This window comes from Dromiciops gliroides, chromosome 1 (assembly GCF_019393635.1).
Source record: "Dromiciops gliroides isolate mDroGli1 chromosome 1, mDroGli1.pri, whole genome shotgun sequence".
In the NCBI taxonomy this organism is placed as follows: Eukaryota; Metazoa; Chordata; class Mammalia; order Microbiotheria; family Microbiotheriidae; genus Dromiciops; species Dromiciops gliroides.
The window spans coordinates 612,560,826-612,580,140 of NC_057861.1; the positions used below are offsets into that span (position 1 = coordinate 612,560,826).

General features: G+C 34.8%; 1 protein-coding gene across 5 annotated transcripts in view; it reads right to left on the reverse strand.

The window, feature by feature from the left end:
• The window catches only part of VPS13A (vacuolar protein sorting 13 homolog A), a 244,393-nt gene that overhangs the window by 112,315 nt on the left and 112,763 nt on the right, over positions 1-19,315 (reverse strand). For all 5 annotated transcript variants that reach the window (XR_006352770.1, XR_006352771.1, XM_043963495.1 and 2 more), the window contains exons 35-37: positions 12,053-12,197; positions 10,117-10,244; positions 9,025-9,194 (exon numbers count right to left, since the gene is read on the reverse strand). Coding sequence is in view for 3 of the 5 variants with exons in the window: in XM_043963495.1 (XP_043819430.1) it covers positions 9,025-9,194; positions 10,117-10,244; positions 12,053-12,197 (443 nt within the window). In the remaining 2 variants the exon portion in view is untranslated. The remainder of the gene's footprint in view (positions 1-9,024; positions 9,195-10,116; positions 10,245-12,052; positions 12,198-19,315) is intronic.

Below are 19,315 nucleotides of genomic sequence, written 5' to 3' on the forward strand. Positions count from 1 at the left end.
CCACTGCGCCACCTAGCTGCCCCTCCATGTGTTTTTAATGTAATCTAATTTTAATATAATTCTAATAGGAATGTGTACTATTTTGTCAAAAAAACTTTTCTGAACCTCGTTACAATCATTACTTTTTTTGTTTTTCTTATTGATATAGTCAATTATGCTAATAGTTTTCCTAATACTGAACCGGCCTTCCATTCCTGGTATAAATCCCATCTGATCATATTATATAATCTTTATGATATATTGCTATAATTTCCTTGCTAGTGTTTTATTTAAAGTTTTTAAATGAATACTCACTAGGAAATTGTTCCATAGTTTTTTTTAACCTATTTTTGTTCTTCTTGATTTAGGTTTCAAAACCATATTAGGTAGAATGCCTTCTTTAAATTATTTTTCAAATAGTTTATACAGTATCAGGATTAGTTGTTCTTTAATACTTAGTAGAATTCCCTTATAAATCCATCTGGTCCAAGGGATTTTTTTTCTTATGGAGTTCTTTGAGGGCTTGTTCAATTTCTTTTTGTAATATTAGGTTATTTAAGTGTTCTATTTCTCTTCTGTTAATCTGGGCAGTTTATATTTTTGTAACTATTCATCCATTTCACTTAGTCAGTTTACTGGTATATAATTTGGCAAAATAACTCATAATTGCATTACTTTTCATCTTTATTGGTGGTGCATTCACCCTTTTCATTTTGATACTGGTAATTTGGTTTTCTTTTCTTTTCTCTCGATAAAATTAACCATTGGTTTGTCTATTTTGTTGGGGTTTGTTATAAAACCAGCTCCTACTTTTAATTATTGGTTCAATGGTGGTTGTTTTGTTTGTTTTTTAACTTTTTTTACTTTTAACCTTTTTTTACTTAATAATGCAATAAATTACTTTATTAATCTCTCCTTTGATTATGAGGATTTCCAATTTGGTGTTAATTGAGGATTTTTATGTTGTTTTTCTAGGGGGGGGTTGTTGTTATTGTTGTTGCATGCCCAATTCACTGATTTTTTTCCCCCTTATTTATTGATGTATAGATTTAGAGATACAAATTTTCCCTGAAGTACTGCTTTGGCTGTGGCCCACAAATTTTGGGATGATGTGTCACTGTTGAATGAATACCTATTAAAATATAAATTACCTAGATTAACAGAAGAAATGAAATATTTAAGTAAGCCAATTTTAGGAAAAGAAATTGAACAAGCCATCAATGAACTTACTAAGAAAAAAATCACCAGAACTAGATAGATTCACAAGTAAATTTTATCAAATGTTTAAAGAAAAATTAATCCCAATACTATATAAATTATTTGAGAAAATAAGTGAAGGAGTCATACAAATTCCTTTTATGAGACAAATATGGTGCTGATACCCAAACCAGGAAGAGCCAAAACAGAAAAAGAAAATTATAGATCACTCTCTCTAATGAATAGTGACACAAAAATTTACAATACTATCACAGTATTACAGCAATCTAGTACAATGATCATTCACTATAACCAGGTGGGATTTATACCAGGAATACAGGGCTGGTTCAATATCAGGAAAACTATGAGCATAACTGACCATATCAGTAACAAAACCAACAGAAATCATATATTATCTCAATTGACACAGAAAAGGCCTTTGACAAAATACAGCAACCATTTCGAATAAAAAACACTGGGGGGAGGGGGCAGCTAGATGGCTCAGTGGATAAAGCACCGGCCCTGGATTCAGGAGTACCTGAGTTCAAATCCGGCCTCAGACACTTGACACTTACTAGCTGTGAGACCCTGGGCAAGTCACTTAACCCCTCATTGCCTTGCAAAAAACAAAACAAAACAAAACAAAAAACACTAGAGATCATAGGAATAAATGGGGCTTACCTGAAAATGATTTGTAATATTTAGCTAAAACCATCAGCAAGCATTATCTGTAATGGGGATAAGCTAGAAGCGTTCCCAATACAATCATGGGTGAAGCAAGGATGCCCATTATTACCACTATTATTTAATATTGTACTAGAAATGTTAGCTATAGCAATAAGAGAAGAAAAAGAAATTAAAGGAATTAGAATAGGTAATGAGGAAACATTACTATCACTTTACAGATGATGATATTTATTTAGAAAACCCTACACAAACAACTAAAAAACTACTTTAAATTAAGAACTTTAGCAAAGTTGCAGGATACAAAATAAACCCACAGGGGGCAGCTAGGTGGCGCAGTGAATAGAGCATTGGCCCTGAATTCAGGAGGACCTGAGATCAAATCCGGCCTCAGATACTTGACACTTACTAGCTGTGTGACCCTGAGCAAGTCACTTAACCCCAATTGCCTCACCAAAAAATAAAATAGAATAAAATAAAATAAATAAACCCCCACAAATCATCAGCATTTCTATACATTACCAACAAAGTCCAACAACAATGATTAAAAAGAGACATTCCATTTAAAATAACTGTGGACAATATAAAATACTTGGGAGTCTACCTGCCAAGAAAACTCCAGAAACTATATAACCAGGATATTTTTCACAGAAATAAAGTCATATCTAAACATTTAAAAAAATATTAATTGCTCATGGACAATCTAAGCCAATATACTAAAAATGAAAATCTTACCTAAGTTAATTTATTTATTTAGTGCTACACCAACTATCAAAAAATATTTTACAGGGCTAAAAAAAGATAACAAAATTCATCTGGAAGAACAAAAGTTCAAGAATATCAAGGGAATCAATGAAAAAAAATATGAAAGAAAGCGGTCTAGCAGTACCAGATCTCAAATAGTACTGTAAAGCAGTAATGATCAAAACAACTTGTTACTGGCTAAGAAATAGAGAGATGGATTAGTGGGACAAAATAGGTACAAATTACACTAGAGTAAATGACAATAATCTGGTATATGATAAACCCAAAGATCCAAACTTTTAGAACAAAAAATTCATTATTTGACAAAAACTGCTGGAAAAACTGAAAACAGTAAGGCAGAAATTAGGTATAGATCAACATGTCACATGGTATACAAAAATAAAGTCAAAATGAGTACAGGATTTACGTATAAAGGATGCTATCATAAGCAAATTAAGAGAGCATGGAATAGTTTATCTGTCAGATTTATGGACAAAGGAAGAATTTAGGACCAAAGAAGATATAGAGGGCAATACAAAATATTAAATATAATTTTGATTATATAAAATTAAAATTTTTACACAAACAAAACTAATGTAACCAAGATTATAAGGGAAGTAGAAAAAATGGGAAAGAATTTCTGAAACAAGTTTGATAAATGCCTTATTTTTCAAATATATAGAGAACTGAGTCAAATTTATAAAAAATACAAGTTTGGATAGAGTACCAGCCCCGGAGTCAGGAGGACCTGCATTCAAATCCTGCCTCAGACACTTGACACTTACTAGCTGTGTGACCCTAGGCAAGTCACTTAATCCCAATTGCCTCACACACACAAATAATAAATAAAAAAATATAAAACACTACTCATCTCCTTAAAAAAAATATACAAGTCATTCTCCAGTAGATAATGGGTCAAAGAATCTAAACAGGCATTTTCAGAGAAAGAAATCAAAGTTATCTATAATCATATGAAAAAATGAAAATTAAAACAACTCTGAGTTATCACCTCACACCCATCTGAATGGCAAATATAACAAAAAGGGAAATATTGGATTTGGAGAGGATGTGGGAAAACTAGGATGCTAATCTACTATGGTAGAATTGTGAAAAGATTCAACCATTCTGGAGAGTAATTTGGAACTATGCCCAAAGGGTTTAGAATTGGGCATTCCATTTGATCCATCAATACCACTGCTATGTTTGTATCCCAAAAACACCCGCAAAAGGGAAAAGGACCCACTTGTACAAACATATTTATAGCAGCTCTTTTTGTGATGGCTAAGAATTAGAAATCAAAGAAATGTCCATCAATTGGGGAATGGTTAAACAAGCTGTGGTATAGGATGGTGATGGAATATGATTTTGCTATAAAAATGGCAAGCAGGATGATTTCAGAAAGTCCTGGAAAGACTTGTATGAACTGATGTATAGTGAAGTGAGGAGAAAAAAAGTCAGGGGTTGCAATCATGAATCTCAGATAAAGCAAAAGCACTGTAAAAACCCTTATGTGCCTTTTAATGAGATGACTTTTCCTGAATCTTCCTCTCCCATCCCTCTTTTCTCAAGGCATCCCTCTTTCTCGCCTATCCTTTTATTTTTAATATCATCCCAACACAATCAACTCACTCCTGTACTCTCTTTCTATGTAGAATCCTTCTAATGTATGTAGAACCCACCCTAATAATGATTAAGTGTTAAACTGTTTAACCTTAAAAGTAAAATTTTCTGTTTAGCTCCTAAATTATTCCTCCTTGATCTATTTTCCAGGTCAGTTGTTTTTCCAATGAAATATTTCACATATTCTTCTATTTCTATTATTTCTTGATGTCTCATAAAGTCGTTAGCTTCTACTTGCCCTTTTCTAATTTTTAAGATTTATTTTCTTCAGTGAGACCTTTTTAAGGAGTTCTTTTATTCAGTGAATTTTTTTTTGCCTCTTTTACTATTAGGCCAATTTTTTAAAGGTATTGTTTTCTTTGGCGGGGTGAGGGGGAGAGAGGAATACCTCTTTTACCAAGCAATGAATTCTATTTTCATAATTGTCTTCCTTTGATCTCATTTCTTTTTCCAATTTTTTTCTTTAGCACACTTAGCTCTTTAACTTTTTGGGGGGAATTTTTGTTGGACTTTGGTCCAATGGGCACTTTTTTTTTGAGGCTTTGGTTGTAGTTTTTTCCCCCCATTATTGGCTTCTGAGTTGAAGTCTTGGTCTTCCCTGCCACCACAGTAATTCGTCTTTTCTAGCCTATTTCTTAGCCTTGTACTTTATGCCAAATTTGGACTCTGCTCACCTTGGAGTGGGGAGGCACTGCCCTAAGTTTGGGTTTTTTCATGCTGCTGTTTTCAGAGCTGGTTTTGAGGATCTGTAAGGTTTTGGTGCTTCCAATGTGGTGTGATATTAGGATAGGTGTGGTCACTGCTCTCCTGATCTGTACTCTGGTCTTTACCCAGAAAGGCCCCCGGGTCTCCTTCAGCACCTCACATTCCTCTTTGCTTTGGAAATATGAACAGGGCACCTGCTCCCTTGCAACTGACCACCAATGCTTTTCTCCACCCTGGAATTGCAACCTACAATTGTGTATGGGCAATAGGGTTGCCAATCAGTGCCAGCTATACCCAGTTCTAGAAAAGGGTGCCGTGTACTCTCTGTCTCATAAGTTGTCCTACCCCATTACTATATTTTGGCCAAAAGCTCTTGAAGCTGCTGCTACTGTTATATATAAAGCCTCTACCTTGGTATCACAGACTTCTCCAGCTTACCTCTTAAGTCTTCTTAGGACAGAAAAATGTCAGGCAAAGTCTACCTTTCTGAATGATTCCCTTTCTATTAGTCCTTGTTTAACTGTCCTTACCAAAGACCTAACCCCTAATCTAGAACTCCTGTTCTATTGTACTTATAAGACAGTCTCACTAACCACAGAAAAACATTTGTAACTGATACAGTTTCCTCTACTATGGAACAAAGAAAATCTCAGACACATATAATCACTTTTTTGATTTCATGCATATATTGTGCCAGGGACCTGAGTCAGCCTTCCTGGATTATTTCTGCCAAGCTTTCAGGGGAAGAAAAAGGCAAATAAGGACAATAATTAAGTGAGGCATCTCCATTAGAGACAGGGGCAAAGATGGAGGCTGTGCATAATAGGAGAGGTACATGTGTTAAAATTTTTTTCTCCCTCATGGGGTCAGATGAGGGAGTCTTCTTAAGCGTAGGAAATTAAGAGCTGGGCATAGCCCTAGGACAACACTGTGTACCATGATAATATAGAACCAAGGCTCCAGGAAGGTATTCATAAGCAAACAAAATAAAGAGCAATATGCCCCAGCATATTTAAGGGGAGAGTAGAAAAAGGATATAAATATTCCGACTAAAAATCATGAATGTTTGTTCATTCTAATTTTCATCTACTCCTTGGTATTAAAGAGTATTTATGGTTTTTCATGATTAATTGACAGTAATTTAAAGAATCACACATTTAACAGCCATAATACATTTAGCATAATTCTACTGTCTATTCTCTTGTATGCAGGATTTTTTTCCTTTCTATTTATTTGTCTTCTTTTGATCTTTTACTTTCTTTATTTGGATAATACTGTGATTCAAAAATCAGCCTTTATTGTTCCAAGCATCCCCTTAGGATAATCTCATGTGGTACTCTTTTCTATGAAGTTTTAATTTACTTCATGTTCCTTTCTGTTTCTACCCCTTTCTAATCTGTTTTGAATTCTGTTCTCTAATTAAAGGGCAATACACTTAATTACTCCTTCCTTTCTGGGGAAATGTCCTTCTTGAGCACTAAATCTGAGCTCTCTTCTCATTTTAGTTATTACATTGGTAGATTTTATCCGACCCTCCCTTTTCTCTAGTGTGTACATTTATTTATGTATTCTTTCTAAGTGGATCTTTTCCCATCATTCCTCATTATGAGAAATATCAAGTCAATAATTTGAGAACAGGAACTTTTTTTTAGCCATTCCTTTTATTTTTAGCACTTGGCATACTACCTGGACAAAAACTAAATGTCATATCACCAAATGTTCTATAATTCTGTCTTAGAGAATTGCCCCTTCCTTCTTACAAATGTGTCTTGTGCTCCCTCATCCTTAAAAAATCTTCACTTGATCCCACCATACTTACCTCAAGCTACCAAGTTATTCTCCTCAATTTCACCTTGTACTTACTTCTCAACCCCTTGCTCTCTCCAAGGATACCAAGGATCTTTTGATTATTAAAACCAATTGTTTTTTCTTAAATCTTCCTCACTCTACACCTCTTTGCAGCATGTGGCACTGCTGACCATGCTATTCTACCTAGATGGTCTCCTCCTCCTGTATTTTCTTAGTATCCTTAGCAGTATTATTTGTGTGTTGGTGCATGCCTCAGGTCTCTCCTAGGTCACTTCTTCTTCCTATAGTCTCTCAATCTCATTGACTTCCATAGGTCCAATAACTACCTCAATTCAGAGGTTTCACAGACCTATTTAGCCCTGGTGTCCTCCTGACCTCAAGCACCACATTTCCAACGGAATTTCTCATTGCCAACTCAAACTGGACATGTGCACTGCAAAACCAATTTTTCTTACCCAAGCTCCCTTTCCTTCCCCTGAACTTCCTAATGTCATTTCTGTTAAAGATATTAGTATCTTTCCAGTAGCTTTCATTTGGAATCCCACTCACCCCTAACTTATCCTCCTCATCCTTCATAACTAATAACTTACCAAGTTTTTTGATTCCAACTCGGTAAGAACACATACATCTCTGCTCCATTCTATTGACATAGCTATTACCCTAGTACAAGTTCTCATAACCTCCCACCTGGATTATTACAATACCTTCCCAGTTTATCTGGCTCCAATTTCTCTCCTCTCCAACTCATTGTCATCACAGCTGCCAGACCAATATTCCAAAAGGACAGATATGACAATGCTACTTACCCTGTTCAGGAAGATCTAGTGGCTTCCTCTGGTTTCTAAGATAACATATAAATAGACCTTCATGAATGGGCTCCAGTTTAGCTTTCAAAGATAATGAATTTTCTTCTCCTTTATGTATTCCATGCATCATTCAAACTGGCTTTCCTGTTTTCCTCACACATGACACTTCATTTTCCAATTTCATGCCTTTTAACTGGCTATCTCCTATGAGTAAAATTCTTTCTCCTCTCCACCTCTTACCTTCTCTAAGTCTGAACCCTTACCTTATCCAAGAGGTTTTTCCCAGTGATCCACAATGCTAGTACCTTCCATCTGGGATGACCTCCAATTTAATTTGTATATATCTTCTATGTACATAGTTGTTTGCACATTGTCTCCCCATTAGAATGAAAACAAGTGGATAGAATTCTAGGCCTGGAGCAGGAAGGGTCAGCTTCCTGAGCACAAATCTGGACTCAGACACTTACTAGCTGTGTGACCCTGGGGAAGTCACTTTACCCTGTTTGTCTTAGTTTCCTCATCTATACAATGAGCTGGAGAAGGAAAAGGCAAACCGCTCCAGTATCTTTGCCAAGAAAACCTCAAATTGAGTCCTAAAGGGTCAGATATGACTAACTGAACAACAACAAAGAGACTTTTACCGTTCTTTGCAAACCCAGTGCCTAGCACAGTGTCAAGGACATGGTAAGTGTTTAATAAATGCTTGCTGACTTTACAAAGACAATCATCTATGTGCAGAATACACTTCTTCATTCTCACTTTAGAGATTCCTTAGCTTTTTTTCCCCCCCAAGGCTTAATTCAACTGCCACTTCCTACAGAAGGCCTATCCTGATCCCCCTAATTGTATGTTTCCCATAATCGCTCCCCCAAAGGTTTTTTGTACAGGACTTTGTAATCTTTAACAATGTAATTCTTTGTAATCCTTCAGTTTTCTTCTGGTGGTTTCATTTATACTCATAGAACTCATAAGACATAAAAAGGGGTAGTTCTTGTCATGATGAAACTTCACCAAAGGCTCTCCATTACATCTCATATACACAATCGAGAAAGATAATGTACTATACTATACAGTAGCTTAATAATGGTTACCTAACATGACAATGATAATAATCTGTAGTACAGTTGAAAGGGAGATGACTTAGGTATCAGAAATATGCTGCTTTCAATTGCTGCCTCAAGATTATTTCCTAGTTGTAACCATGGAGTAAAACAAACTTTCTTATCCTCAAGTTTACCATGTGTAAAAGAAGTACAAAAGCATATTCAGAACAAATATCCCAGGGCTATTGTGGAGATAAAATGAGATCATGTTTGAAGTGCCACCATATTTAAAATGATATTTTATATCAATTATTATCATTGCTGGTAGTAATTACTTTGCAAGTTGATTTGCAGGTGACATTTTTATAAAAGATTTGTAATATTAATAAATTAAGTTTTCTTTAACTATAAACTCAGAAAATTGTTACTATACATACTGTGGAGTTGCTTTCTGGATATGGCTCTGTTTATCTTCTAATATACAGTGTTTCAAGGAGAATGAAAAAAATACTGAGTCATCGGTAAACATTTTCCCAACACTTAAAATCTGTTCCAATTTAAACTCTGCAAGTTTCAAATGAGGATCCCGAACATTTACAAAGGAAGTCTATTTGGAAAAGAAATAAGCACAAATATTAATTCGCCTCTACTCCCCCTAAAAGCAAAAACAAACAAACCTACTGTAACGAAAAGTGGTTCAATATAGTTTTTGAAATTTAAGGGGAAAAAACCATAAAATTTTAAAATTTATTCTATTGTAATTTATTGACTAAATTATTACATATGAAACCTTGGCTTTCTGTGATTTAAGGCAATGCAAACAATATTAGAGTATCAGAATTTTTTGCCCACTAATAAGGAAAGCAATTAATTTAATCCAACAAAAATTTTAATAAAAATATGCTACGTGCAAGGTACAGTGGTAGGCATTGAAGATGCAATAATGAAAAAAAAGGAGACAAAAAAAAACCCCAGTTCCTATCTTAAATGTATTTGTATCTTCAGTTTCTCCCTGGATACAATCGCTCCTTCCATCTATAAACCACACCTCAGCTTCTCCAGGCCCATAAATATCTTTCCCTTGTTCCTTCTATCCCACTCATGTGTCTTTGGTCTCCTTTAGTGCAAAACATCTTGAAAAAGTTGTATATACCCTTTTTAATGAAACTACTCTCTCAAAGCTTACCAATGACCTCCTAATTATCAAACACAATAACCCCTTTTCAGTCACCCTTCTTAACTTTGTTGTTTGACAAAATTGACCACCCCTCTTCCCCCAGCTTCAGATACTGTAATTCTAAATTTAACTGCTCTTCCATTTCCTTCACTGACTTCTCATCTATCTCCTAACACACTAATGAGGGGTTCAATCAGAGTTCTATTCTTATCCTCCACTCCCTTTTCTATATTCTCTACCTCAGTAATCTCATACAGTCATATACTTTTTTTCATAACTGGTCTAAAATCTGATATAAAAACTATGCCACTGAAAAATAACATTGATATTTTTATCTGCTTCCATTACTTACATTTTTAGGATCTGGACTGTACACAGTTAAAGTCATATAGTCAGTTCTGAAATTGAGGTTTAATGTAGTCTTAACACGTGGTACACGTGAATGTGTTTCCACCACTGCTGTTGTCACTAAAGTTGATCCTTAGAGAAATGGAAACATTGGAAAACTTAAGAATTAAAAAGAAAAAAACACTTTTTTTAAAGCTTTAGCTTTGATATTGATTTTAGCAGATGAGAACGTATAATATAGATATGATAAAACTTCATTAATCAAAGATACCAGAGACAATGGTGAGAAAAAAAGATATGATTTCACTAGCATTTATTATTAATATTTTTATTATAACATCCAACAATAGGGGAGTTAGCTGGAAGATTTACTACACACACACACACACACACACACACACACACAAAAACATATAATTTGTTATAAATGTACTGGTGGAAGAATTTTTGCCAAGTAAATCAAAGTTTAAAATAAAATAATATAGCAACTCATGCTGGTCCCCCAACAAAGGCCCATCTTTGTTTAATTCACCTAGTAAGGCAGTTAAACAATCTGGGTTCAAGTGCTGTCTGACACATACTGTTTTTATTAAGTGAAGCAAGTCATGTCAGGCAACTCTCTTTATAAGATATGTAGCAGTGTAATGATAGAGAGATTCCTCATAGTTCCCTATACCAATAAAATCACAAATTCATAAAAAAAAATCTTCCAAGTATTCATGACATAGAAAACAAAATGCTTATAGCCAGCTACACATCTTCGCTCTCTTTCACTGTTAACCCTTATTTTATAGCTAAGAAAACAGGTGTTGGGCTGGTGCTCTATCCACTGTGCCACCTAGCTGCCCCCGACACCTGACTTCAACTCCCGCCTCAGACACTTAACACTTACTAGCTGTGTGACCCCGGGGCAAGTCGCTTAAACCCCATTGCCTCACCAAAAAAACCCAACCAAACAAACAAAAAAAACCCAGGTGTTGAGATATTAAATGACTCGCCGAAGGTTATAGGTAGTAGCAGAAAAGTCAGAATTTTAACTCAAGTCCTTTGACTTTGAATCAAGTACACTCTGAACTGCAGCACCACTTTAAATAAAAAACAAGGACCAAACATCATTCTGATCAGAAAAAGTATCTATATAACCAAAGTGTTTTTTAAAATAATTTTTCCCTTTCCTTCTCTGTTTTGATCTTTAAAAGACAAATAGAGAACTTTATATATGATTCTTGGAGATAAAAGAGAGCCAATGAAGTTTACTGAGGTGGGTGGTAGTGATGGTGATACAATCAAACTTGCGCTTCAGGAAGATTACTTAGGCAGCTTAGTGGAAGACAGACCGGACTAGGAAGAAACATGTATGAGGTAATGAAGACAAGGATACAAGGATAATGAAAGTGTGTCAGAGTAAAGGAGTGCACAAGAGAGAGATAATAAATATAAAATCAATAGGTGTTGGCACCAGATTTGATATGGGAGGTGAAGGAGAGTTAGCAGTTAAGGTTGAGATAGGCTATAAACCTGTAAGACCAGGGGACAGTAGTGATCTTGACACTAATAGGGAAGTTTGGTAGAGAAGAGAGTTTGGAAGGGAAAAAAAAAGATTTCACTTTTAGACATGTTGAGTCTAAGATGCCTCTACTGGACATACAGTTTGAAATGTGCAATGGAAAGTTGGAGATGTGAGACAAAGTCAGGTGAGATAGATAAATAGGTTTTGAGAATCATGGGAGAAGGAAAAAGAAGCAAAAGTTAACAAGAAATAGAGAATTGTGTTAACACCTGACTTTTATTTATTATAATAAAAATGGCAATGCAATATTTATACCAGGTAATCCTGGGAAGATATGCAAGTATTAATAAATCAGTTCTTGCTCATATATTCTCAAAAGTAATAAATACTAACAATGACATGGTTCGGTACTATTTCTTTAAAAACCTACCTCCAGAAAAGCGATGAGTTGTTAGACCACTAACAATACTAGACTCTTGTCTGACTACAGGTACTGAAGGATTAGGATCTTCAATCCATATGTTTTCGTACAACATTTTAAAGATCATAGTCAGGTCTTCTTGACTTAGAATAAGCTGTTTAAAGCAGAAAATACAAAATCGTCATTGACACATTGATATTAAAAGCATTGGAAATTAGCATCCAGCTGTCCTCTACAAATGATTTTGAAAATTAATGAATATATACTGACTGCACTGACCTACAGTAAATTTTTAATAATAGAAAACACCATTTCCACAAAGAAGTCCTAATCTTATAGAAATTAAGTGTTTAAATATATTCTAAAACCAAAAGCTACTTTTAAAACTGTATTTTTGTACACTCATAGTCAGTTTATTATTTTAAAGCCTGAATTCTTTAAAATGCCATTTCCTTTTCAATACAAAAATTTTACATGAAACATACAATACTATGAATGATTGTATTATGGTTTCTTGGAATAATGTAGGCTAATAAATGATAGGCTATAGGCTGATAAATGATTAATCAATAACTATAACTATACATATACAAAAAATGAATTAACACCTAGTCTGTATTAGAAATTTTACATTAACAGAACAATCCAATATTATAATAATAGCTGAAATCTGATCTTATGTTACTAAATCAAGCAAAAATGAAACTGGAATGTAAAGTCAATGAAAGGGTTGAGTTTTGTGGTATAGTAGAAAGAAAACCCAGCTTTCAATCTTTAGGTATCTAAGTTCAAATTCCACCTGACTTAATAATTATATGCTATTAGACAATTCCCATAACTACTCTGGGTCTCCATTTCCCCATCTGAACAATGGGGCTATTAATATATGATACAACATACCACACCGTTGAGAGTAAAACCCTTTGAAAATGTCCAAGTGTTATGCATGGGCAACTAGGTGGCTCAGTGGAAACAAAAACTCAACCTCCTGAGTTCAAGTCTGGCTTCAGAAACATAGTAGCTTTGTGACCCTGGGAAAGTCACATCCCTGTTTGCCTTAGTTCCTCATCTATAAAATAAGCTGGAAAAAGAAATGGCAAACCACTCCAGCAGATTTTCCAAGAAATCCCCAAATGGGATCACGAAGAGTTAGACATTACTGAACAACAAAAGTGATATTGCCATTGCTATTATCAGATTCATATATGGAGCTCAGCATCTACTAGTCATCAAAGTAAGACTACCTCTCACTCCCCTATCTCCCAATGAATTCCTCTTTCCCTTTAATTTTATTTTTTTGAGATACCACTCCATTATAGTCAACTCACATCCATATACTCTATGTATACTACTTCTAACAACCCTTAAAAGCATACATTTCTCAGTAGTTACAACTATCATCTTACCCAGCAGGAATGTAGATAATTTCTTATTGAATCCCTAATGATTTCTCTTTCCTATTTATGTTTTTATGGTTCTCTTGAGTCTTGTATTTGAAAGTCAAATTTTCTATTCTATTTCCACTATCAGAACTAGATGAGTAAAATAAATAAGAAAGTTAAAGATATGAATAGAATCTTAGAAAACTTTGATATGATGGACCTCTGGAAGAAACTGTATAGGAATAGAAGGAAGAATACCTTTTCTCAAGGTATAAATGGCACTATCACAAAAACTGACTATATATTAGGGCATTAAAAACCTCATAACAAAATGCAGAAAACCTGAAATACTGAATTACCCTTTCATACCATAATCAATAAAAAATTATATTGAATAATGGGCCATGGAAGCATAAAATAAAAATCAATTGGAGGGGCAGCTAAGTGGCGCAGTGGATAGAGCACTGGCCCTGGAGTCAGGAGGACCTGAGTTCAAATCCAGCCTCAGACACTTAACACTTGCTAGCTGTGTGACCTTAGGCAAGTCACTTAACCCCAATTGCCTCACTAAAAATAAAAATAAATAAATAAATTGGAAATGATTTTTCATTTCCTAAAGAATACACGGGTCAAAGAACGTATCATAGAAAAAATAATTTCATTAAAGAGAATGTCAACCACAGTGAGACATCAGCCCAAAATTTGTGAGCTGCATCCAAAGCACTAGTTTAAGGAAAATTTCTCCCTCTAAATCCATACATCAAGAAGAGAAAAAGAACAGATCAGTGCATTGGGCATGCAACTACCAAAAAAACCCAAAACACACACGCAAAAAAAACCCACACTAAAAAAACAACAACAGAAAAATTCAATTCAACACCAAATTGGAAATTCTGATAATCAAAGGAGGGATTAATAAAAATGAAAGTAAAAACACTGAAGTATTAAAATAAATCTAAGAGCTGGTTTTATGAAAAAAAACAACAACAACAAAACAGACAAACCAATGGTTTATTAAAAAAAACGAAAACCAAAATTACAAGTATCAAAAAAAATACACCACCAATGAATATGAAATTAAAGCAATTATCAGTTATTTTGCCCAATTATATGCCAGTAAAACTGGCAATCTAAGCAAAATGGATGAATAGTAACAAAAATATAAACTGCCCAGATTAGTTGAAGGGAAATAGAACACTTAAATAACCTTATCTTACAGAAAGAAAACTGAACAAGCCCTCAATGAACTCCATAAGAAAAAAATCCCCAGAATCAGAAGGATTTTCAAGGGAATTCTACCAAACAATTAAGGAACAACTAATCCCAATAATATATAAACTATTTGAACGGTAGGTTAAACCTACCATTTGTCAACCAAATCTTTTATGACACAAATATGGTTTGATACCTAAATAAAGAAGAACAAAAATAGGAAATGGGAAGGTATCACTCTTAATGATGACTTAGAACTCTAAAGAATCAGCTAAAAAATTAATGAACAATAATGAACAACTTTAGCAGAGTTACAGGTTATAAAACAGACCCACATAAATCATCATACTTTGTATATAACACTACTAAGAAAATCCAGAAGCAAGAGATAGAGAAATTCTATTTGAAATAACTGTATACAGCACAAAATACTGAAAGTCTGCCTGCCAAGTGAACCCAGAGGCTAAGTGAACACAATTATAAAATATTCTTCACACAAATAAAGACAGATCTAAACAATTATTGAAATATTAACTCATCACAAACTGGAGCTAATGTAATAAAAATGATAGCTCTACCTAAGTTAATTTACTTTTTCAATGCCATGTCAACCAAACAACCAAAGAATTATTTTGTAGAGATAGAGGTAATAACAGAATTCATCTGGAAGAACAAGAATATCAAAGGAATCAGGGGAAAAAAAATATGGTGGAAGGTGGCCTTAACAGTACCAGATTTACAAAGTGGTAATCATCAAAACAATCTGGTAGTGGTTAAGAGATAGAAATTAGGTACACAATACACAGAAGTAAATGACTATAGTAACCAAGTGTTTGATAAACCTGAAGATCCAAGCTTTGGGAGTGAGAATTCAGCATTTGATAAAATTTGCTGGGAAAAATAGAAAGCAGTTTGGTAGCAATGAGGCATAGACCAACATCTCACACCATATACCAAGATAGGGTCAAAATGAGTAAAGGGTCTAGACATAAAGGGTGATACCATGAGCAAATTAGGGGGGCATGGAAAAATTTACCTGTCAGATCTACGGATAAGGGAAGAGTTTATGACCAATCAAGAGATAGAAGGGGTCATGGGAAGTCAAATGGACAATTTTGATTATATGAAACAATGCAGCCAAAATTAAAGGGAGAATAGGAAACTGGGAAAAATTTATATCAAGTTCCTCTGATAAAAGCATTATTTCTCAAATATATAGAGAACTGAGCCAAATTTATAAAAATACAAGCCATTTCCCACTTGATAAATGGACAAAGGATATGAACAGGCAGGTGTCAGAAGAAGAAATCAAAGTTATCTATAGTTACATTAAAAATGCTCTAAGTTACTACTGATTAGAGAAATGGAAATTCAAACACCTCTCAGATACCACACCTCATACCTGTCAGATTGTCTAACATGACTTAAGGAACGATGATAAATGTTGGAGGGAATGTGGGAGAATTGGAACACTCATGTACAGGATTCTATATGCAATGTCAAAATCTGGAGGTTGATGAATGGTACAACATGATAGCCCTGGTATTAGCTTTAAATTTAAGATCAATATGGGGCATCTGATTGAAGACATTCTTTATGAACTCTTTTGCTATTCCAAAGAACTCTTATGGCAAGAATTTTTAACCAAAAGATAAGTATAATCACAGAAGAAAAATTCATGAAACTTAAAAGGTTCTGCACAAATAAAATTAATTCAACTATGAAAAGAAGCTACTGACTGAGAAAAATATTTGCATCAGAGATCTCTGAAAAGAGTCTGATAGTCAAGATGCATAGGAATTAATACAAATAAAACCAAGAACCACCCCATATAGATATGTAACCTAAGGATATGAATGAACAGTTGTCAAAACAAAAATGAAAAATTATTAAGACATGAAATATTGTTCCAAATAAGTATGGATAACAAAAATGCAAATCAAAACATCCCTGAGGTCTTACCTAAAGCACAACCAGTAAACTGACAAAGATAACACATAACAAATAGTGGAGTATCTCTGAGAAGACATATGCTCTAATACGCCCTTAGGGGAGCTGTGAATTAGTGTAACCATTCTCAAAAGTAATTTTAAATTATGACATAAAATGGGATTTTTACCTAGAGATCCCACTGCTACATGAGGTCAAAGACAGAAAGGTCCCATATAAACCAAAATATTCATAGCAGTACTTTTTGAGATAGCAAACAACTGTAAACCAAGTAAATTTCTAATGACTAGATAATGGTTAAACAGGGTGAAATATATAACTTCAAAAGATCATAGAGATCTTGTTTTAGTCGCTTAACTAATACTTTATTTAAAAAATTTTCCATTAAAGACTTATATGAACTTAATATAGAGTGAAGTGAACAGAACCAGGAGAATGTTGTGCATAGTGATAACAATATTGTTTGATGAAGTACTGTGAATGACAACTATTCTCAGCAATACAGTGATCCAAGACAATCCCAAAGGATGAAGCATCCTATCCACCTCCAAAGAAAGAATTTATATTGATTCAATACATTTCAAAGCATGCTATTTTTCACTTTTATTTTTTTCTTTTATTCAAATCATCTCATGAGTTCTTTGGAACTGTCTTGGATCACTGCACTGCTGAGAAGAGCCAAGTCTATAACAGTTGATCATAACACAATGTTGCTGTTACTATATACAATGTTCTCCTGGTTCTGACTCTATTTCTTAACCAGTACCAGACTATTTTGATTACCACTTTGTGATATAGATTAAAATCTGGTACTTTCAAGCCACCTTGTTTCACATTTTTTTCATTGATTTTCCCTTGATATTCTTCACCCTTTGTTCTTCCAGATGAATTTTATTATTTTTTCTAGCTCTATCTTTTTGCTATTTTAGTAAATAATTTAATGGAATTACTATAAAGGTCAAATTAGAATTAATTATTCTTTGAATATTTAATAGGATTTGCTTGTGAATCTTATCTGGTACTTGGTTGTTTTGGTTTTTTTCTTTATGAGTTTATTTGTTAGAGACCTAAAAGGGATGTAAGAGGTCACCTAATCTCATCCCTTCATTTTACATGTAAGGAAATTGAAGCCCAGGGTGGTTACATGATGTATGAATGTAATGTAACATTAATGAACTATAAGAAATGAAGATGAAAAATTCAGAGAAGCATGGGAAGATTCATATGAACAACTGCAGAGTTAAGTAAAAGAAACTAGGAAAAAATATTCACAAAGACCACAACAATGTAAATGGAAAGAACTGAAACCCAAAACTGTACAAATATAGAGCCCATGTAAAATTCCCTGTAAAACTAGCCTGCCCTAGAAAAGAGATGAGAAAATACTCTTCTCATTCTTCTTGGCATTGACAAGGAACTATGGTTATAGGATATTATATATAACATCAAACTCAGATAATGTGTTGGCTGGCTAGTTTTACTGAACTGCTTTTTCCCCTCTCTTTCTTTTTGGTTCCTTGTTACTGAGAGAAAAGACCATATTTGGGCTCTTCTCAGAGTCCTGGTGACAGAGAGTGGGTTTAGTTCCAAACTCCATGACAAAACCCCAAGAAACCAGAGCCTCTGGGACGTGAGCCTGAGCAGGGCTTGGAATGGGAACCAAGCTGTGAGAATCAGAGTGCCACCCCCCTGCTGAGAAAGACATTGTGAGAACCAGGGCAGTACCACCCTGAGGAGAAAACATATGACTAGCACCCAGAAATTATATCTATTCATAGAACCACCTGTAAGTCATGTCAATCAATGCTACCAGCCAATTAGCTTGGAGCTGTGTGTGTAGGGACCACTTCCACTGGGGGAGTGCGAGGGATCTGTTTCGGCTGGAGGTTGTGCTGGTAGCTGCAGGGTCAGGGGAGCTAGGCTCTTTCTTTCTCCATGTGTTCTCTTTACTAACCCCTAATATACTTTTTTTTTTTTTAAGTGAGGCAATTGGGGTTAAGTGACTTGCCCAGGGTCACATAGCTAGTAAGTGTTAAGTGTCTGAGGCTGGATTTGAACTCAGGTACTCCTGACTCCAGGGCCGGTTTTCTATCCACTGCACCACCTAATATACTTTATATACTCCTAATATACTTTAATAAATGCTTAATGCCCAAAGATTGGTGCTATACGTTTCTAATTTAAGGTGACCCAGAGCCAACCTGCGAATTCACTTTGAGGTGGTACCCAAGATGATTGCCATGTGACCCCGGAGTTTAAACCCTGACTTAAGTTTCATTTCCTAAAAAGCTATGTATGTTAACACAGAACTGTTCTAAGGAGGAGCGGACACTCTTGCCCAGAACAGGTTATGGTTTGGTATTGTATTTCATACAATCTGATTGGTCATCTGGTACCAACTGACTGGTTTTTAGCACCGTGATTGATCTACTTGGTACAAATCTGACTGGTTATTACTGTCATTCTGTAGATACATAGGAATCGTAATGTAAATAGGGGGATTGTAAAATACTCTAATGTGACTGGTCAGAAGGGACCCCTTACTGGGTATAAATAGCTGTGTGGGACCTCACTTCAGTAAAATCTCCAGCACATTCAGAAGAGTGCAAATCTTCGGGAAAGATGAAAAAAAGAAGCCTTCCACCACACTCTGCTGCCTGCTTGGATTATTTGAGCTGCTAGCAACACTTGAGCTGTGCAACACTAATTAGAGCTGTTATCTGTGTTT